Source organism: Xiphophorus maculatus, chromosome 11 (genome assembly GCF_002775205.1).
Source record: "Xiphophorus maculatus strain JP 163 A chromosome 11, X_maculatus-5.0-male, whole genome shotgun sequence".
NCBI classification, from domain to species: domain Eukaryota; kingdom Metazoa; phylum Chordata; class Actinopteri; order Cyprinodontiformes; family Poeciliidae; genus Xiphophorus; species Xiphophorus maculatus.
This window is the reverse complement of record NC_036453.1, coordinates 28,677,692-28,700,764: the sequence shown is the minus strand read 5'-3', so window position 1 is coordinate 28,700,764 and position 23,073 is coordinate 28,677,692. Positions and strand designations below refer to the sequence as shown.

Sequence of the window (23,073 nt, the reverse complement as noted above, 5' to 3'; positions counted from 1 at the left end):
AGCAGGTATAAGGAATCCATAAAGTACTATCTTCCTCAGATATAATACCTGTAAAGACAGCCTGAGTTTCTCAAAATCTTCCTCTAGGAGGAGCTTCTGTTGCTCATGAGCTTTTCTCAAGTCTGCACGCAAACACAGCAACACAACAAAATGAGAAGTCAGTTTTAGCAGTTTATGCATCACAGTTTTGTTTTTTATTTCACATCTAAAAACATACCTCTCATGGTACGAGCATGCTCCTCATGCAGTGTTGCCATGGTGATATTATGCATGTCTCTAAGCTCCTGCATAGCTGCCTGGTGGTTAACTGTCACCTCCTCCATCTAACACATCCACAAACATATATAAATATATATATATATATATACAAATACAAGAAACTAGACAGTTCACATTGGACATGAAAGACCGGATCCCATCCCCTGATTCCTCTCTGTCACCTGCTCCTGCTGCTGAGTCGTCAACTCCTCCATCTCCAACCGATGCTCCGCCTTCAGGTGCTCCACCTCAGCAGCGTGACACTTCCTGAGGCCTTCTTCCACCGCAGCCAGCTCTGCCTCCTGCTGCACCTGGAGCTCCTGCAGCTCGCGCTCAAATGCCACCTCCAGCGCTGTTTTGTCCTGCTGGAGCCTCTCCCAGCGCACCGAGTGGGAAGCTGCACATCAAGCAGATTAAAAAACGAAATGAAAATTTTCAACTTCAACAGAGAATCTTTGATTTTGAGTAGCTAAAACGTGTTCAAGCCTAACAGAATTTCATGGAGAAAAAATAAATAAACGTAAGAATTCTGATGATATCTGTAGAAAGACAAATAAATATGTGAATAAATTACTTTTTTTTGGCTTATATGCTAACCAGAACTCAGAGTAATTTTGATATTCAGTCACTGAGTCTGTGAGATAAATTTATGAGAGCCAAAGATGTATTTTAAATGCTTAGGGAAAGAAACAGCTAAAAATGAAAAATATTGCATTTTTAATAATTAAGTGAATTACTGTTTAATATCTGTGAAAGTAATTGACAAATACACTCTTGGGAATTATACAATAAAGCAAGAGAAAATGTCTACATCAATATTCAGTCATATCTATTCTCACTTACTCATTTCCTCTCTAGCTTTCTTCAACTCCAGGGACAATTCGCTTTGACCTTCCTCAGCAGTTTTGTTCTGCAAATTACAGAAAAAACAACTACATATTTTTGACATTGTGAAAAATCTAAAAATAATTATCAGTAAAACGTTTGCATTCTTTATAGCAGTAGCAAGACTTTGCAAGAGTATACAGCAGGTCACAATGAGCTTACATGTGGACTTCATAAGCAAACACTGAGACTAAGTTGCAAATCTTAAGTATGTATTCATGTGACTTGAATATTTTCACATTTTGCCAAAGATCAACATAAGGCAAAATAAACAGAAAATTAGGATACACACTTTTCCAAAAATTCCTAAGAATTAAGACATAAAATGAGTTTAGAATAAGCATACTTGTTAATAACTTAATCTGAATATAAATGCAGCAGTTCTGTAAAGTCCTCAGGGTGAATGACACAGCCACAAAACAATAGTTGATTATTCCAATTTGAATAAGGCTATTTTTTTAAGCTGGGACATAGAATATGGTGAGAGTTGATGAGAAGTGTGTGGCACATTAAGTGTGTGAGCTACATCCTGGAAGACGACCTTTCAGAGGCCGCAACAGACTAAGGGAGAGAGGGGTCAACATCTGTCAGAATACAGCCAGAGCTACAACAAAATAGATTAGATCACTCATACTCATTTGTTAAAATGAGACCAATCAAAGTGTAAATCTGTGCATTTAAAAATTTGTATTCACACACACCTTCCATCCAGTCTGGCTGAGTACATATGTAAAATAAATTTTTTCCATTTTTATCAACAAAAATTTTGAAGACCATGTAACATTTTGCTTGGGTTCTACTGATATTTGCTATTTTTTCCCTGACTAGTACACTACTAGTCCATTCGTCCTTGTTCTTACAGGGTTCAATGTCACTTTCAATTAATTTTGTTTTTCGGAAGGGTGCATTTGCCCTGCAAGGGGGGAGTGTACGTGACCTGCATGAGCAGCACAGCAAAAACACGTCAGTTCAAATGAGGCATATATCATTTACAATAGTTGCTCTGTGCAGTTTGGATCAGCAGGGGGTGCTCAAACCATCTCTGCTGCCCAAGTCTTTTGCATTTCTGTGCTGTGTGCCGATCGAATGCAGCGCTCAGACAATGACTATAAAGGAGTGAGACAGATACAGACAGGATCACTGCTTTCCTGTCTCAGCGCCTTAAACACATCATCAGGCAGGGTGAAACCAGTTCGGACACACTAACGTAGAGCCCGTCTTCACACAGTCACTCTAACTCATCATCCAGAATCTCACCTCATGGTGGGAAATTATCCATCCGTCCTTATTCATGTTCACAGTTTGCACAGGCATTGCACATGTGTTTGCTACAATCAAAGGTCAAATAAAAATGGTAGGAGGAAACATCATGTGGAAAGTGTATGGAGGAGAAGAGATGAATTCCACTGATAATCAAAAGTCGTGCCACAGGAAATCAGAGGGAAAGATAAAAATCACAACATTGATCATCAGTTCTACTCTCCACTGAGAATTATTTGGCTGCTTTATGACGTGTGAAGTCATAGTTAATTGGGAATAGGGCCACTGTTGTGGAACAGGCACAAGGTCATACTTTCATTATATCATTTCATTTTGGCTACCTTGAGGCAATAATGCTGAGTGGTGATGATAAAGGCATCAAGACCTAGAGAAGTTCTCTGCAGCTCATCCCTCAGAGCCTTTAGCTGCCTTTCCTGATGGTTGCAGTACCTCTGTAGCCTGTGAACCTGAGCGACAAAAAGAACAAAAAAAACAACAAAAAAACAAATAAGTGTAGATAAATGCAATAGAAGAAAGCAAACTTTAAGTAGTAAGGCTGACACTCTTATTACTGACCTCCTCCATTTGTTCCATCTTTTCCTTTTCATCTGCTTGCCTTTCTTGCTCTTTCTGCTGAGCCTCTTCTTTCTCTTTCTGCAGGTTCTCCTGGTGTTCCTGCTGCGGCCTCAGGGGAGCCACACGCCGAGGTGACCCTGAAGGAGTGGAACCCCGCACCGCCGCTGCAGGTCGCTGCCCGGGCTGGACTTTAGAGCGAAGAAAAGCAAGCAGAGGCTATAAATTGGTCGAAGTCAAGTTTATTTTGTATAACACATTTCAACAACAATGCAGTTCAGACGCAGTTATGTGTTTCACAAGGGGGGGAAACGTAATATAAAGCTTTCTTTATCTTAATATGTTTTTATGTGTTTTACATGTGTTTTCAGTCCCTAAATTAAGTCAGAAGTTACCTAATAAACAAATAGAGTGCAACTATCTTGGAAGGAGACTTAACATGCAGCCGAGGATAGAAATCAGTTCAAAGTGTATCAAAGTCTGCATGTACTCCAGATATAAATCAAAATCAAGAATCTGTGCCAAGACTTCAAAATTGATGATCTTAGAAAGACTTTGTTCAATATGACTAAACTTGTGCTTTTTGGTGAAGAACAATCAGCAACAACATCAATTTCCAGTTATACAAAAGACATTCTGCTGTAATTGCAGCAAAAGGTAGTTCCACTGACCACAGACTATAAATACACACCACACTTTCCAGACTTTCATTTGTAAAATGTGAATACCATGTATGATGTTTATTTTATTTTACAGTTATTCACTGTTGGTCAACCTAAAATTTATGGTTGCAATTCCACAAAATGTGAAACAGTTGAAAGGGTGTGCAAACTTTTGCAATACACTGGATATATCTTCATGATCTAATTTTTAATTCTCTGTACCAATGAAACTGACCGCTGTTAAATTAGGAGAGATCTGACCTGACCCTCTGCTAATGATCGCTTCATGAGATAAATGATTGGAACTTAATGAAATCTTTTCTGCAAAGGAAGCTTTGTGGTTGCCCCTAATCTGATATACCCGCCTCTAATTTTATGATAAATGGGACTAATATCTGCTCTGTACACGAATTAATCCACAGAGAGTGTCACTGTGAACATCTAGGGTTTTTAATAACTTGTGCAAGTATTTACTTGTTAACTATCAATCTAAATAAAGGTTTCATCCACTAATGATGAGAGCAATTTGAAAGCTGGGCAACCATGCTCACCTCGTCATTTATCCCAATAGGGAGACCACCACTATGTGTCAGCTGACATACAGACAAGTCCATTAACCTGTGTGAGCTCCACCTTGTCAATGGTTGTGAACAAAGGTGCACAACATTTTTTAGTTTTGAAATGTCAATGTTTTAAAACAGTTATTGTAATTTTTAAATCCCTCCTATAAACCAAAGAACTAAATGTCTGCACCTCTGCATCCCCAGCCTGAGCCAGATTATTCGGACCTACTGAAGCAAGAGGGAGCGGTTTCCATGACAACGTGAGGCAGAGATTGGGGTGCAGGGTCCCAGGTAATGGGAAAGAATCGGTTGGAGGAAGGTGGGGTGGGATGGGGGATAAAATAAGAGAAAGAGCTGTGAGATAAAAGAGAGAAAAGAGTTGCAAGGCAATATTGAGCAGGGGGGGGGAGGGGATGAGGAGCTGAATCACTGTAATAATGATAAATTTCTAAAGCCCATTTAGATGAGTGAGAAAGAAAGCTGATAAGAAAAGTACATCACTTTTTCCCTGAAAGAGAAAGTGAATAAGGTTGAGAAAAAGACTTTGCTTTTCAAAAACCATACCATTTAGCAGATCTTGGAGCATTTATCCACATGATTATTCCTTGTTGTGACTCTAAATTATTTCCACCCTACTTTTCCTGACAAGCACACATGTGCACACATACCTGCAGACATCTGTAGTTTCCATCTGAAAGGTTACAGAGAGGATACTGAATACTAAATGAGTGTGATGCAGATGGGAGCAGGGAGAACGGATTTGGAATATTAACACGAGCAACAATGATGAAAACTTGAGGAAAGATCTTGCTGACAGCAGAGATTAGATTTTTTTTTTTTTGGTTGGGTTGTTGTTAAAATATTGAAAAGACTGCAAACAGTATGTAATTCTAAATGTATTTATTACAACCTGGATTTTCACGGATGCCTGGAAATATCACTGAATAATAAATCTATGTCAATACATGCAAATTTCATTGGGCAGAAGGAAATTCTTTGTCTGATTATAGAGGTAAAGGTAAAATTAGGTGAAGTGCAAGGAGGAAAGTAAGGACCAGTAACACTGCAGTGGAAATATTAAACAGAAGAAAAAAACAAAGCCTGGGGAGACTTTTTTTTTATAAGGAGACATTTGGATGTTTGCTGCAATCCCATGACAAAAAATTTTTTTTCACCACTGCAGAACTGGAAGAAGGAAAAGCTCTGCATTTTATGGACTAAATCAAATCATAGATGGAGCTGTGTGCTCAGCTCAGCACGACATACTTGGAATAACGACATACCATCCAAACTGCAATTGGTTGTGGGTAAATTTCATAGTTTAAAATATTTCAAAAGGCTGAGCTGGAGGAAAGGAGTAAAGAACCACATGGAGCTGAAATGTAGTTTTGGAATGGAAACATGAGGATCAAACTATGTATTAAGAAAATCTTTATATGAAGAACCAGACAAAGACAAAGGTATTTGCATTTATATTTACTGTAAAGGTAGAGGTAATAATATAGTTACCAGGATATTTGACTAAATTAAAATATCATCAAGACCCTAAATTACTTCAGTAATTCTATTCAAAAGGAGAAATATATACATTCTATAAAAATTATATAGACTGATTTCATACAGTCAGATTTTCGGCTTTGTTTATGTTTTCATGAAAATGTTAATTTTCGTGAAATACTTTCAAAGTAGTTTTTACAACCTTTGTTGAACCTTTTCATTTATAAGTCATATGCTGGCCCCAGAATAGTTATTCCTTTTATTCTGAATCTTTCACTGATATTTCTATCAGTGCTATCATGAGTGATAGCAGAGAACGTTCTTATTTTCAGTTCTACAGGCGCAGTCTGCAAGTTTTTACTCCCAAAGTCCAAATCAAATTGCTTATTACAATAAACAGTCCATATGAGTGAGTTTATGCATTATCGCTTTTTTTCATGCAGTCCTGAAATGAAACTGTTAATGGATATACAAAACAGGCTTTAATGAGTACTCAACTAAAGAACTTACCTGGGGACTGGAGTTTCGGGGGAACCACTGCCAACCTTTTTGGCGAAGAAGGAAGAGAACGTGTGACCTCTGAACTCCGCTGAAACTCCTTTCTGCCAACTGTCAAAACACAAGTTTGATAAATCAGTGGGTGGTTTCATCCTTAGGAAATCATACAAAATTTAAAAATCCATAAAGGGAAGCATCTGGCAAAAGTGTTCATTTTTTTATCAAGGCATGTTTAGCTGGATAGTATATGTATATGGGTATGTGTGCATGTGTCACAATCATGAAACTTGCTCTTTACTTTTTTCAGTCTTTTTCTACTTTTCCCTTTTATCTCCTGCTTTCCCAAATGCTGTGTGCTATAAATATCTTTCAGTACCATCTGTCAAACATGAACAGGGCATTCAAGGGTCTACATAAGCATCACCTTCATGCTCCTAGTAACATTCCACGCTTTCTAGGCCAGAATAGGTTCCAAATAGGGATTTCTAATCTTTTTTTCTATTTTGTGCTTGCGCATTTGCTTGTATTACACCTTTTACACAGCTGGAGGTATGTGAGGTGGAAAGCGAGCAGCAGGTTTTACAGAATGACGTTAGATGTGTTGCACTGGAGTGCTACGGATGAAACTGTGTGAAGTTAAAACGGTAACGGGAGGAAAGTGAGAAGAAAGGAAGTTTGAAGAGGTTTGTAGAGAGTCTGTCATGAGGCAGAGAGGAGAGGGAAAAGAGAAGCTTTGAAAAGAAACTAATTAGACCTGTTATGGGAGAGAAGCCTCTGATCCTGAGCAAATCCCCATATAACCCTAGAGAGATACTCTGGGCCTCTGGAGAGATCATTTATGGGTTCACTGTATGTATGTTCACTCCTCATGCTCTTCTGCTGTCATTCAAATGTTGCTCTCAGAGTGGCTAATAATTTTGGTGCGCATATCACAGATCAATTCATATTGCTGTAATAGTTTGAGTTTGTATTAAAAAACATCAGCGTCACAAGTGAGCGAAAGATTTACAATTCTCTTTATGGGAGCAGAACCATTTGACGTTAAGATAGTACAGTGCTTAGCAAAAATATTCATACCTATAGAGTAGCGTTAACAATGTAGCTGTCATACATTTTATTTTAGAGGAGTGGGATCAAAGATCTGCTGTAGATCTACATAACATAGCGCTGAAACATACTTAAATTAAATCAACATTTTATGGTAGCAACAGATACAATCTTTATTACTAGATCTTTGCCGTTCAGATTTAGTCAAACGCGATCAAAGCTAAAATTTAGCCGACATTTTAAAATGTCCTCATGTATGCAAGTATATGACAAGCCTTATTGAAAACTGAGTTTGAACTGATGCTAATTATTTTTTCATTGAAATATTTCTTAAAATTCTAGCATAAGAATTGATTTCATAGGGTAATACTGCAGAGTTATGAAAAACAAGCCACAGACGTGTGAGGCTGGCTGGATTACAGCGTCCGTCATGTTTTCACTCCACAGGCATTCTGACATTTTGTGGTTTTCAAAAGACTCTTTGGTTTCTCAAATCAATGAAGATAAAAGCCTTTGGTGGCAGCTGCATACCAGCTAAACACTCAAACTGTTTTATCTTGTGTACTGGTGAATTTGATGCAACTTATTTACTTAGCACATTTCTTAAAGTCAAAGGAAACTTAATTAATGGAAAAGACTAAACTAGAGAATAATAAATTAATTAATGAATAAATTAAACAAGATTCCAGGCTTTTGACATATACCACTGTAATAACTCAGGACAGCTAAAAACATATGCAGGCTCTGCTTTTTAGGTTTTTATTTGACAATACAGTATTTTCCCAGAGCATTTGTATTTTTCCTTCCAATTTACAGTTAAGCATTACATAATGTTCATCTATATCACATAACTACTCATCTCACCCCAACCCTGAAATTTCAGGATATATAGTGAAAAAAAAAACGTCCAAAGGACGAATAGATTTGCAATAGACTGGTGAATATTTAAGATGTCCAAGAAAAAACATCACCACTATAAATGTAATAAGTAAGATAACAAAGCAGAAAAGTAGAGATAATGTGAACAACAGTTTCAAGCTAGATGTTCAAGGAATAAGAGTCCTGCAAAACTCTGCCAAATCTGAGTTTTATCACACTACACAGATAATAACTGATTCTAATGTTCATATTAAAAAGTGTTGTCTGTAGTTGTAGTTTGACTGGGGGGTGAGAAAAAGTTCAGCAACTGCAAATGTGCTGTTATTCCTCCATAAATCACATGTTACTCAAACCAGATCACATAAAACATACATAAATTTAGTGTTCATTGTTCAATAATATCCTATAAAGAATAAAAACAATACATTTCACATTTTATTCTACATGGTATCTAGTGTTAACTCTACGAGTGAAAATCCTGTTGTGTGTGAAAAGCATCACAGCCATGTCTGTTGCTAGTGTTACTGGTGCTAACAAAGTCAGGTGTGATCCTGCATGAATTTCACATTTTTATTTCAGCTTGAAAAGCTAAACTAGCTCATAGAAGGTTGTTTATAGCTGTTTAATATTTCAGCAGAAAACCAAAATAAAAAAACAACCCTTGCCATCTAAACAGCGAGGTGCCCAGGTTGGTGCAAAGCAAGCAAACAATAGTCTGAAAATAGCATATTACCCTTTCTGACAGCACTGCAGCACTCAACTATCAGTTTCTGACTCTTTTGGGGGTAAAACTGCTCATGTAAGAGTTGTTTACGACAACACTTAAAAATAAAATAAAAACAGCTCACCTGAGCCTTTAATTATATATTTGGGAAGACTAGTTGTTTTTTCTTTATGGTCTACTGACCTCCAGGTGAGCTTCTTGGCTGGGGTGGCAGGTAGCGTCGTGGTAACGCTGGGGTAGAAGGGGGCTGGAGGCTGCTGCTGCGACATGGCGGATCCCTCTGTTGATCTGTTGATGGTGGGCTCGTTGTCACTCTGTGGAGCGGAGGCTCCTCACTCACACTCAGACCTGGAACACATCAAATACAATTTTACTTCTCTGAGCTTTAATTTTCAATCAAATGTTTAATCTCAAATGAGTTGTTTCTCTAAACCCATCTATCCCAACCTTTCATGAATACAACCTTTTTCCTTGCCTGGCTGTGCGACCCTGGTGTTACGTCTAAATTTGGACTCACTGGACTGAGAAATGGTTTGTTACTTGAGGGTCTTGCTGCTGCCCTCAATCTTCCTTTTCTAACCTGGATCACAGCATTTGTTCTTCAGATGCACACACACACACACCCCCACACCCCTTCTTTCACACAAATTGAGACACACCGACTCATGTCGACTCGCACATAATACTGATGATTGCTTGTTCCAGTCTTTAGCACTGCTATCTTGTCTACTATGTACCTTTAACCAGCTATGATACATCATCTCCCAAGCTCATCTCTGCAAAATTGATCAGTAATAGCACAGCAGAGCAAGCCAAATAATGACTCGTTTAATTTAAGGCTGCTGCAAAGAAGCTTTAAGATTATGATTTAGTCAAGTAGAACAACTTGCTTCTCTCTGTGCCACCAGAAGACTGAAGGTTTGTCTCATGTTGTGCCAAAACCCCCTCAGGTTTCTGGGATTAGAATAGCTCACTGCAGGGTGCCTCATGTTTTCAGAGCAGTTATGCAAGAGAACATTGTTTCAATCTTCCCATCAAGAAGATTGAGACAAAAACCTGTACAGAAACATTTACAAAATAAGACATAATTCCAAACAAATAATTAAGAAATTCATCACTTTTTTAACACTAGCTTCATTGTGCTACTTTTTGAAATCTAAAGAATGAAAAAGATCTCCAAACAGAACCCTCTGTCCATGCATCACTTCACTGCTTGACTCTAGACACGTCTGCATCATTGACTTGAAATTTTTATTGTGGCTTAAGATGATGTATTGTGAATTGGTGCCATGTGCTATAAATAAACTGAATTGAACTGAATTAAATTTATTAATCAAAATTTTCTCCAAACAATCCTCCTGCATGTTTAACCATATCAAATACACTTTAACCAAAGAACGAATTATGTGGCGAAAAGTGAGACTTGTTCAAGCTATACGAGGATCACTATTATAAAACTTATTCTGGTGACAGTTGTTTAGACAAAAATGCTTTTGTGAACATCATAGTATTGTGCAGAATAAGTCCCCTTTAAGTCGACTTCACTAAATAATTGCACTTTCTGTCAGGCGTTTATTATTTTAAAAATAGGTTAACAAAGCTTTCAATTTTTGTCCTCATTAATATTATGGTTTAGCTCCCATAATCTGGTTGGTGCACTAAACCAAAGTCTTGCTCTAAAATAGCTACAGATGACTCTGGTATAACTGATGCCTATTTCAAATGGTCATTGGGTGAGGGGCCGGTTACAACCTGCACTAGTTGCTATTCCATCACATGGGAATTCAGAAATATTAATATCTACTAAAGTAAATATTTGATCAAAAGACAGTTGACTGATGCTCTCAAAGGTCTTGTAAACATATAAATAGCAGAGCCATTATAAGACTGATACCTTGGATAAAATAAATTATTTATGATAAAACATAGTGATTGACAAAGTACACCATAGGACAAATGACAAGAAGAGGAAGGAAGAGATTTAAATAAGGGGGAAGCTGATCAAGTAAGTAGACTGGCAAAAAAGCAATGAAAAGAAATAAATGAAAGACAGAGGAAGACCCAGGCCTTTTCTGAGAGTGCATGAGAAATCTTATGCAAATTTAACAGAAATCATGAAAATGTGGAAACAGCTGGGGATGAGGTAGGGAGCATTCTTTACACCTCAGCAGGAGGCCATTCTCTAGGAGAAATTTCTTGAACATTCCTGCAAAAACTAAACTAATGCAGATTTTTTGTTTGTTTGTTTTGTTTTAGTCAAAGTAGATGAATAGATAAAAATCCCACATACAGCCTCACAGTTTGCCTGTTGTGAAAAATACAATTCTGATTATTTAAAGTGATAAGAAATGGCTCTAAAAGACTTTTCATTGGACTTAAAATCTCGTTTATTTTTGATGAACTCAGCTTAATTGGAGCCTTCCCCATCAGCAAAAAAACCCTCAAATGCTGTCCTAAAGGAACTGATCCATTCCATCTCAGCTGAATTTACAGGAAGCTGCCCTCTCCAGGTGCTCACACAAACACATTAAGTGTTGACAGGGAATAAAGCTGCACAGCTGGCACTGCTGACTTGCCAAAGAAAAAAAATCCTAGTCAACAATGCATTCTCCTTCTGGAAGTAACTAAACATTTCACGCTATAGTATGACCATAAAACAAACTGGTGAAGTTGATGTACACTTTGGTTTGTTTATATTGATTTAGTTTATCTTCACTAGGGAACATAAATCATATCTGATGTTCTTCAGTGAAATAACAAGTGTCTTTGATATTCTCAAATAGTTTAAATCAAAATAACAGTTTTTCAACACTATTAAGTGAGTAAAATTACAAAATATCAGCTTTACATTTACAATGTAAATGAAAACAACTTCAATATTTGTAAGTTTTCAGGAAACGACAAAGTTTTGATTGCCTTTAAATATAGGATTTAACATCTGATAATCTTTGGAAATATATTTAAATCATACCTCATCAGTTTTCTTTTAATTAAGCAACATGTTCCCTCTGACAGATGCACACTACAGTCAGTTTAGTGGGTGTAATTAAGTATGAAGAGTAAATCCATCAGAGACTGATGTTTGTTCTGCCTGTCAACTGCTGCTTCCTCTCCTCTGTGTGAGGTTCATGTAGGAAATGTCTGTCATTCTTCCACCGTCATTCAGAATATCCTATTAAAGCTACTGCTCTGCCTGGAAGATCTTTCAGATCTCCACTCTGCCTACAGTCTATGCACACACTAAGTACACATTATGATCTCAAGAAAAAAAATAAGTCTGTCTGACAAGTAAAGGAACATTTTTCACAATGTAGAAAAACCTTTCTCATGTGATAAGTTTCCCTGTATCTGTTTCTAATGTTGCTACATGATATTAGTCTCACATGTCGAACACATGTGGAATAATGTTTCCTATATGGAAGATTTCCTATGGATTGCATATTATATAATTTCCACATGTAAAATATATTGCAGGGTTATCTCATGATTTTTAGACGCTGCTTGGTATTAATTCAACATGTGAAACTCGTGGTAGATCATACATATGTTTCATCCGTCACTACATGATGTAATTAAAATATTTTAAATGGATTTCAGCCTTTTCCTTATGAATTTGTTGTTATATGTCATTTACAGATTCAAACGCATGTAAAAGATTTCACACACCTTTTCACAAGTTTCTACAAGATAGACTTTCCACCTTCATGTGGGGTTTTTAATCAGCTGTGCTATTTTGAGCTTTTATACAAACTGATTTTATTTAAGGAGCTGTGACATTAAGTGCAGAATCTTTTTACCTGAAGCTATTCTGAAAAATAAAGGGGTTGTATGGCAAATGACTGTAATTGTCAGCAAAAAAAAACATCATTTAGTAACAATAATAAATAATTGATTTTCATTATAGTGCCCTTTAAGATTCCTCTGCTTTGTAAATAAGATTTGTATGCAATTTAAGATGTAAGCAAGTGCACCAAAACACATACAAAATCAGGTCTTGTAGCATTTTAAAATGTAAATTAGAGAGCACTTGAACAGCACACAATGGTCCTGTAACATATAGACAGGGCAGAGAAGGACCTATGGAGATGACCATCTGTTAGCTGCACTGGACTCAAAAACCAACAAGAACCAGATTCAAGCCCGCTGAAATGTTCATCTACACACCTCCGAGACGTGATTTACAGACAGCAGCATGAAAGATTTATTTTTTCTAGTTTTGGTTTACTGCCAGCCTGACACACAACAATCATTTCATTGAGGCAATAATCGCATACAAAAGAGCTGAGTACATCCAGGGTGCATTTGTTGTTTGTAACGTGCTCACTCTTTCCTCACTCAGTATAGATTAGGTCAATTTTCCACTGCAGTTTAGTAGGCAGTATACATTTGTGCCTGCTGTTTACAGACTTTGTCACACACTTTCACTCACAAAGAGTAAGTAGAACTGTAGTAAATAAAGGGGAAAAAAGCACCGTCACTAAAGCTCAAGGCAGAACAATAAAACCTGCATTTTATCTTAGAAAAAGGTCAAAACATAGCCAGCAAATGTTAAAGAAAGATAATACAAAAGTGTTAGGAAAAAAAGTCCTTAGCATAACTTATGTTTAATATTTAACTGCCGCAGGCTGCACTGCAGGGCCATGTAAACCAGCACTATAAATTTAGTCAAATGAAGAAAAAAAAACAAAACTGTACACTTTAAAAAGTTATGTGAATGCTAAAACTAAAAATAATTCAAACAATTTTATGTAAAAGAAATGGCATTTCTCAATTTTCCATACTTATGACACCATATGATAAGAGATGATTTTAAAAAGTACAAAGAATAAAATCGAGAACATATACTAAAAATCAGTTAACAAAAATATTTTGCAAGAAATCTTAAAAACTTATTACACAAATAATCATATCAGCATTCATTTAATACTTCATGTTTACCTTTAGCACATAATGCAGGAAACACTCAAGTTTAGCTGCTATAGATCCAGGAGTTTTTTTCCAGCGTGAAATGGCCGGTTCAGTCATAAAGCCAAGTTAACAGTGAGCTGGATGAAATGCACTTTGAAGCTGTCAGTGAACGAACAGGCTTGATGAGACTATCTTCCCTGTCACAGCTCTGATGCTTTAAGAAGTGTCAGCCATGTTAGTTTTATTCTCCTTATCCACAGAATAGCATCCATATCTAATTGGCCCATCTAATTTGCTGCTCTCTGGGTGAGAACTTGTGTGCATGTGTGCATGCGTGCTTGTGTGTGTGTGCATGCACCACAGAAACCATCTGTTCGCAGTGAGCTGGCATGAGTCTCAGACCAGATCTAAGCCTTGTGTGGCATCTGGGGTTTGACATCCTCTCCTCCATCTACACTGATGCTTCTCTTTCCGCTCATTTTCCCCCTCCATCCCATTTTCCCATTCTCTATGCTTGCTGCTCATTTTGACTCATTGGATTAGTGTTTACAGCCACATCGCTCTTCACCTTCTTCCTTCTGCGCCCTAGATTCATTTTGATTTCTTGCGTTATTAGATTATTCTTTTCATTTAAAAAAAAAGTACAGATAAGAGTGATAGCACTCTATTTTAGGATTTGAGTTTTCAGTCACAGGCTTCATCAGCCTCCTTCTGCTGCTTTCACTTTTCAGCGCTTTATGTTGGCCGGAGTGGATAACCTGAAGCCTGATGCTCCCTCTCTAATACACCAACAAAGACAACCATGCAACAACTGAGGAGGCCTGAGTGACAACCCTAATGCCTGGATTTTGTTAATGGTGTATTGATTTCATACAGAGAAACCTAAAGCTCCCAAGATGCTCGGCTACTCCGCTCTTATTTACAAGCCTCTTATATGCAAACAATTGATAAGAATCAATTAAGGTCATCACTGAAACTTTGGATCAAAATGACCTTGCTTACATTAGTTTGTGTGTGAAAAATATTTCTAAATATATTGTCACATTGCCTTGCCAATGTGTTCGTTTCCCTTGACATTTTTATATTTAGTCAGATTACAGATCAAACCTCCATATAGTTTGGTGGTATTTTGAATGATAAATGCAAAGTAAGCTTCAAAGTGGAAAGAAAACAATACAACTTCCACAGATCTGACGCAAGAATCTGTTAACAGGACGACTTTTAATTGGTGACGTCCCAGTTATAACTTTTATATTAAAGTGAAAAGGAGAAAAGCCACTGGTAAAAGAAAGCACAAAACAACCCATGTGAGCAAAAAACATATTGTGACCTTCCTAACATAATGGATTAAATCGCTTTTACCAAAAGTCTTGTTTTGTTTTTGCCTAAAACATTTTTTGGAAAGAGATCTTTATTTATTTACTTTTCCTAAAATCACGTTAGCCAAAAATGACTTAGGCCATTATTTTAAGAAGGTGATTATACGAAAAAAGGGGAAGATTACACCAAAATGGATGATTTTGACCAAAGTACAAAATACAATATGTGGCAAAACACTTACATCACCCACAGCTCACCATCCTAACAGTATTAAAGAGCTTTTCTTCAGTAGGTGCTGGTCACAATAAAGGGGAAGATGAATGGAGCTAAATATAGATCAGTCCTGGATCAAAAACAGATGGAGGGTGCTTGAGACTGGGGCATATGTTCACCTTCCACATGGATGCAAACCTGAAACCTACATCCAGAGCTGCAGATCAGAACAAACATATACTTATGAGTTACAATAAAATTTGGAAAGGCAAAACTTTACAACTGATGTTTCACATACGAGAAAAATATCCAAAGATTTGAATCTTAAGATGTGCAGTGGTAACAGAAAGATTGCACCAAGAGACTTGCAGCTATAACTTCGGCAATATATGTTTCTACAAAATATTGACTCGGGGGACTGAGTACAAATGAACTCCACACTTTACAAAAGTTCATTTGTAAAGATTTTAAAACAATTTATGATTATCCTTCTGCTTCACAATTATATGCTATGCTATGTTCGTCTGTCATAAATTCCAATAAAACACCTTAAAGTGTCAAAAAACACTTAGCAAGATGTTGTACTCATGAATACAAATGGTTTTTCATCTGATTTTTATTATTTTGTATAGACTAATTAATTTATTACAGCTGGATAATGCACAACCTCATCCACTGTTTAGAGCAGTCTGATGCTCAAGTGTTTTACTTTTCTGACCTCCTTTACTGAAGAGCTAAAAATCCCCTCATTATTTTGCCTATATCCTTAATGATTTATTTGGTCTGCATCCTCCAGAGATCTACATTTCCATCTTTAGATTGGGAATCAATGGGGGAAAGGAGCAACCGAGAACCGAGGCTTTACTCTTACTGCACAAATGGAAAGTGGAAAGCTGAATGAAGAGTGTGTAAAACCTCAGCTGTCAGCATGGGTGTGCTGTTATTCAAGTTGAAGTATAGTGACATGGAGGACAAAATACCCAAGATATAACAATCCTACATTCTTTGGAGGAAAACGTTATAAAGATATTAGATATGAAAAGTGTTTGGAAATGTTGAGAGGCACTGGGATTTATATACAGTTATGTGATCAAATGAATAGAACTAGAAATCTGAAACACAGAATGGCTCAACTGTAAATTCATGCCGATTTCCTCAAGTGTTCAAAATCAACAATAGTTGAATGCTGCTTTAGGTTTCAGTGATCAAACTCTCAACGACGACGTGTAAAACCGTTGAATCCAGGTCCAAAAAATAGAGAAGCTACTATGATCATAAAACTGTTCCCAGTATAAAAGCATGAAAAAGACATAAGACGCCCATTTATGTTACACAGAAGGATTGAAAGAATGAGTTTGGCTCATTTTAAACCTAAATAGAGAAAGGAGTTCAAACACCTCACAAACAAAGGTCACGTAAAAAACGCACAATCAAAATCAAAAGCAAACCCACCTACATTCTCATCAAAGGCCCCCAGTATTTTACCTCTCATGACTGTCATCCTTGATCTTCTTTTATCTCCTCCCAACCTTCTGAAGTTCATTGCAAATTAGAGAGACTGGTGCACATGCGGCTTTTGAGATCTTCTGAATATATACTCTGATGTTCAGAAGTTTACACGTGCAATAATAAACAATACTGTTGTCTGAATGCTGAAATAACCAACTAAACATGAACATTTCCTTCCAGACAGTGTCAAAGAAAAATTTAGTCCGTCTCTCAAATTAAGCAAATAGTACAGATGCCCATGTGAAGAGAAAATGGTTAAATGAGTGCAGCTTTAAGTGCAATGTAATGAAAAACTCAGATCAAAAGCAACTGAAACTTAAGGGGAAAATCTAAAGAAATCTTAAGCATTCCCTTCGTACACAAATCCATGTGTATCATGTTCATTATTTTTTAAATGATTGTGCTTTTGTCTCTATCTGAACCTCCTAGCTCAACAAAGAAGCTTTCTTGTAGGAAAGAAACTCTTACTTCTTCTGAAAGAGATCACCATGCTGATTTAAGTGTATGTGTAAGATGATGAACTCTTTATTTTTCTTCTTTTTTTTTAATTAGAGAAAAAAATCATGAAAACAATATGCTTGAAAGGGAGGAAGTGAGGAAAGGGGGGATGACATAACAGGGGGCCTGATGTGCGTGAGGCGAGAACGCAGGCGCTTACGTCAACTGTAACTGGGAGAAGAGGAGCAAGCCTTCTTATGTAGGTCACATTAAATAGACATGCTGCTACCTCAAAACTCAGCCAAGTAACCAAGCAGCCATGAAATCACAACTGGAAAAACTCAGAGTTTCACACCATGAATTGAGAAAATTTACACAGTTCATCCAGCAGCACGTTTGATATATTCTTATCATTCTGATTGCTCAGAATCTGTGGCACAGACCTAGTTTGGAGCCTTCTGAATTACGATAATCTTTAAATTACTGCTACTGTTTTCATTTGAAACAGTCTGTGCAATACTTTAATCTGGAACGTGCAGCATCCCGTCTAAGATCGTATGACTCACCACAACTCAAGACCAAACAAGATGTTAGTGACAATATTCTGAAATGTGGCTTTCATTGGCTTAAATTACAGTAGTTATTTTTTGTGAATAATTTTTTAAACATGGTTGTGTCAGAATCATGGTGTGGGCGGTTCTGAAAACTTGATAGCGGCTGTAGAACATAAAACATACTGCGTGTTTATAGATTATAAACATTCAAAGATGCTATTTATATCATTTGACTCAATGTAAGTTATTTGCAAGGAGTTTACAAATGAGTTATAGATTATAAAGAAGATTGTCAAGATGAGCAAGTCTGGGAGATGTGTATTACCAAAAGATTTGTAATGAAATGTCGTAAAAAGTATCGATTTAGGGTGATGGGGTATAGATTTATGCCACACATTTAAGATTTGGATTTTATGCCACTTTAGAACTATGTGTTACTTTGTATTGGTCTAAAATGAGGTGAAAATAAAAGGATTTTCTACAAAGCATTGTAAATTGAAGCAACAAACAATGTGCTCAAAATAGAGCTAATGTTTTGATTAAGATGTTCATTGAAAAAAAATAATGTTTAGTTTCACAAATGCAAATTTCACACTTGGTAAAAAAAAAAAAAGCATCATTATTTTTGTTTAGAGGGAACTCACGGTGTGCTGTCCTGCCGGGATCACTCTGCACGCTGTCAGCGGAGTGGGCTGAGGACGCTGAGGAGACGCTGGAACTCCTGACGAAACCAAAGGCTGCCAGGCGGCTTGCCGGGAGACGGTTGGAGGAGAAACCTGGAGCCCGCAACCCAGACTGACTGACTTTGGGAAGCAGAGATCTGGAGGCTGTAGACGGGGGCTGAGACGCTGCTGTGGAAGCAGGAGGAGCCACAGGAGCCTGATGGCTGAAAACCTGGTCATCTAGTGATGAAACAGCAATTTGACATTGAATTGTTTATCAATCTTTAGAAAGACTGCATTTTTCAAGGGGCAAGATGTAAATAAATATGGCAGTTGTTTCATTTTATTCAAAAAACAAGGTACACCATTGCTGGATCACTCATCATGAGTTGTTAACAAAGCTCTCTCAGTAGGGAGCATGAGCTTTACTTTGTGGTGACTCTGGTTGTTCCAGCAAGCAAACAAAATAACTGTGTACAATTAAACTGCAAATAGCTGTTTGGCTCTAACAGGCTGGACTAATGGCCAAAATGTTTTTAATGCAATTATGGTATTCAATTCAACACTGACAAAATAGCACAGGGGAAAGTTATTTTTCTTTTGATACAGTGCTTTGAAAAAGCACTCTAATTGGAATTTCATGTAATAAACCAACCCAAAGTAAAGCATAATTGTGATGTGAACAGAAGTTAGAACGCTTTTTGATGTTTTTATACAAATACAAAACTGACAGGGGTGATGTGCCTTTAGTCCCCCTCAAACAAGACTTTATAATTGCCCCTTTAGCTGTAATTGACATGAAGCAAGATCGCCTGATAGGGAAGCAGAGTAAATATCACAAAAACTTCACAAACAAACACATTAATAAGGTGAAGGTAGTGAAGGTCACTGCATTCCTCGAGACATTTGGAGAGATATTTTTGCCTAATCAGCCAACATTAAGGCAAAAATATTTCTATATGAGTTATGTATCAGGTCCATGAAATGATTTGTGGAAACCAAGGATCTGACGAGCGCTAAATCTTTTATGTAAAAGTGTTTTATACGAGTCTGTAAAGGAACTGAGGAGGGCAATTCTTTTATTTGTTATATATTCAATATCCTTTTGGCTAAGTGATGGTTTTCTGCTCTTCGTTGACTGTTAATGTTCATTTTTGTTTGTTAAATAACATGGCACAATAATTAAAGTTTAATCATGATGGGTTTTTTTGTTTTGTTTTTATTGTATAAATATTGTCAGCAGTCCTGCTGCTCTAATCTGTCCCACTCAGACATTTTCTGCCCGCACAATTTGTGGAGGATGCAGCAATAATCTATGGCACCATTTTGTCCATAGTACAAGTTATTGTCAAAAAGCAGTGGGTTATAGTCCTGCCTGTATGGATTCTATTGTCTCTCACAGCAAAAGAAAAGTTAGGATGTGCAGACATTAACAATTTAGGCTTTGTACAGAGACACACAGAATTCAGTGGTCAAATCTCAAGACTTTGGATAAAAACCCCATTTTGGCTTCAATGGTCTGCAAAAACAAGGTCAAGATCCTGCACAGAAGAAGAGCATTATCCCCTGCTGGCTACAGAGATAAGGTACGCGACTCTCCTTTCCTTTCCATTTGGCACAACTGTGTGCTTCAGTGGAGCCCAGAGGATAACTACTACATCAGAAGACAAAACATGTTTCACAGGGAGAAACAGATGCCTGATGTTAGAGAGAGGAAAAAGTGGAATGGGAACAAAATGGAAAAGTCCACCCCCTCCAGCATCAGTAGAGATGCAACTCATGCTTATCACATATTTCCTCCACCACTAATATCTGTGTGCCATGAGGTCTGCTTATGAGTTTGGAGCTTCTTCCTCTTGAGTGAGAATGTCATGATCATTAAGGATAAATTTTAATTTGCATCCTGGCTTTCCCACCCCCACTCCTTATCCTATTTATCACCTCTGAGAGACCGGGAGGAGAAATTATAAATTAGTATAACAAACATCCACTTATCCCCGATTTAAATAGCTTATGTTGCTTACTTTTTATTTTTGCGTGTATGTTCTATTTCTGTTCCTAACAGAGAATTCCTTCTACAATTCAGGTCAAACTTAAAAATGCAGAATATATCATAAATCTTTTGAATAAAGCCAAAGTGTGCTACGGTCTTTGAGTGAAACAAGGCCATTCTCACTTTGGATAAATTATGTAAATAAGGCCAGGAAAAATCAATAGGACATGCAGCTGGCACAAGCACTAATGATTTTAATCACAATCCAAAGTGAGAGGCGACAGTGTGTATAGATTTCCACCTCCAGGCTTAAGCTGCATGTTATTAAATGTAATAACATTGCATTTGCAGTGTAGTCCCAGCAGTGCTACTGAAAGGAAGCATGGAGAAGCACGCATGAAGGAATCCACTGGCAGTAATAGCTCATTGCATTTCACTGTCTTACCTTATAAGTGGACTTTCCTCATTATCATAACAATACAGACGTTAAACTATGCACTGCAATCATGTGACACAACTGTCACAAATTATATAATTGCTATAATTAGAAGGTGTCAGACATTTTCATTTACAAAATACAGAAAAAGTCATAATTGCAATTAGTGCATAAGAATAAAAGGAAACTAACCCGAGAATGGATGGCTGAAGGGAACTCTGAGGAAAATGATACATGCGTTTTAAATTTTTTCATACATACAAAATCTAAATTATATGTATTTGGATTCTGCCCTTCTTTGCCGTCTGATTTAGATTGAGTTATTTTGAACATCAGAATGACCAAAATGATTCAACTTGCAGATGTTCGAAGATGGTGGTGACACACCACAAAGTAATAGCAGCAAAAATCAATTCTAAAAAAAAGCATTGATTCAAGGAGCGCTGAATGTAAATGCATGTCACACATTTAAGATTTCAACTGGCAGTGCGAATTGACAATCATTTACCATTTTTCTTTCGCTTTACAACTATGCAACCTTTAAATGGGTGTGTAGCATCAAATCCCACTAAACCGATTTAAATTTGTGGTTTTAATGTCACAAAATGTCCAAAGAGTATGAACACTTTTGCAAGACACTGTACTCATAACAGACAAATGTTCTGTGTCAACATTTAATTAGGTGTTTATCAAATCTAGTGCACATGAGCTAAGAAAAATTCCAGAGGACAAACAGTCCAAGAAGACTGATATGCCTTAGATATGCATTAGTAAGAAATATAAGATAAACCATAAAACTATGCTGATCATTTTTTTACGTTATGTCTAAGTTATTACTAAGGGAAAAAGCAAATGAAATACACTACGCAAGCAAAGAATGAAGGAATGAGAACATGCCATACTTCAATATTTTATTGACAGATGAGCTGAAGTAGAAATCTGATTTCAGCAGTCAGAGGCGCAGTCAGAGGCTATCATTAAAATTAGAAATTCACTGAGGAGAAGATTTGAGTGGCTTATTATTTATTTATTATTTTTACATTTCAGTTTGTAGATTGCTGCCTTCTGGTACAGAATGCGTCCCCTCCTACAGCCATCCAATCAGGACTGCCAAAATTAATCTCAGAGAGAATGCATTTTAATGAACTACCTTCATCTCAAGCCAAGCTGAGGGATGCACAGGTCCCACAACTGCTAGCTGTTGCATGGCAGCAAGAAGACCAAGCTGTACTCAGTCAAAGTTTGGGCTGATGAAGTCATTTTCAGTTGGCATTCCGGAGGTGAACGTGTAGAGTATCCTACCTGAATTATCTTGGTTTTTCTGGCTGATCGCTGGGCTAACGGTTTGGATTGGCTGGCTGAAGATCGACGCCGACCTCTGTCCTTGACTGGGTCCATGGGTCTTGACGGAAACCGCAGTTGTCCTGGTGACAGCTCCAAGACCCAAACGGAGGCCTCTGCCAGAACGAATGAGACTTCCACTTCCCTCAGCCTGTGTAACTGTCCTGCCCTGCAATGCATCTTCAGAGGAGATGCCTTTTAAACTGTTGGATCGCCCCACCTAAAAATCAGAATCACTACATTTACTGAAGGGACTAAAACATGACAGACTCATGACATTTCCTGACTTCCGCAGCACATATTCTAATGCACAGACATCATTATGAATAGAAGAAACAAACATCAGCATAGCAGTTGAAAGATCAGCTTCTGCTTGTTTTCCCTTCTTATGTTTGGAAATGAATTAATGGGGACAAACCTTTCATACACATTGCACTGAGAGTTAGCCTATACCTCTTCGATGTTAGTGCCAGATAAGGCTGTTTAATACAAATTAATAAAAATGTTCATGTTAAGGCGATAATGATCAGCGCTTGGACTTTGAAAAAGATACAGAGGATCTATTATCAACTATGTGTCAGCAATACATGCGTAGTAAATAAAATTTGCCAAATATGTCAATCATGGCACATAACATTTTTTTTATTATTTGATGGCAAAAGGTAGCATAGAAAAGAATAGAAAAAAAATCTTTATTGTCTGCCCGGGGAAAACTGCCTTTGGCTCACCAGTACTCAAGACAAACTGAAAAGAAAATTAAAAATTATCAGACACACTCAAAAGCAAACAAAAAGAAATGTTGATTAAAAATGTATTAGCTGCTATTAGACATCCTTTCCATTAACTTCATATT

General features: G+C 37.2%; 1 protein-coding gene across 2 annotated transcripts in view; it reads right to left on the bottom strand.

The window, feature by feature from the left end:
* The window catches only part of LOC102218556 (microtubule-associated tumor suppressor candidate 2-like), a 46,732-nt gene that overhangs the window by 6,290 nt on the left and 17,369 nt on the right, over positions 1–23,073 (bottom strand). For both annotated transcript variants that reach the window (XM_023342637.1, XM_005807099.2), the window contains exons 3-12: positions 22,182–22,440; positions 18,433–18,690; positions 9,030–9,194; positions 6,209–6,307; positions 2,980–3,167; positions 2,745–2,870; positions 1,102–1,168; positions 441–655; positions 218–323; positions 49–122 (exon numbers count right to left, since the gene is read on the bottom strand). In XM_023342637.1, coding sequence (XP_023198405.1) covers positions 49–122; positions 218–323; positions 441–655; positions 1,102–1,168; positions 2,745–2,870; positions 2,980–3,167; positions 6,209–6,307; positions 9,030–9,194; positions 18,433–18,690; positions 22,182–22,440 — 1,557 coding nt within the window. The remainder of the gene's footprint in view (positions 1–48; positions 123–217; positions 324–440; positions 656–1,101; positions 1,169–2,744; positions 2,871–2,979; positions 3,168–6,208; positions 6,308–9,029; positions 9,195–18,432; positions 18,691–22,181; positions 22,441–23,073) is intronic.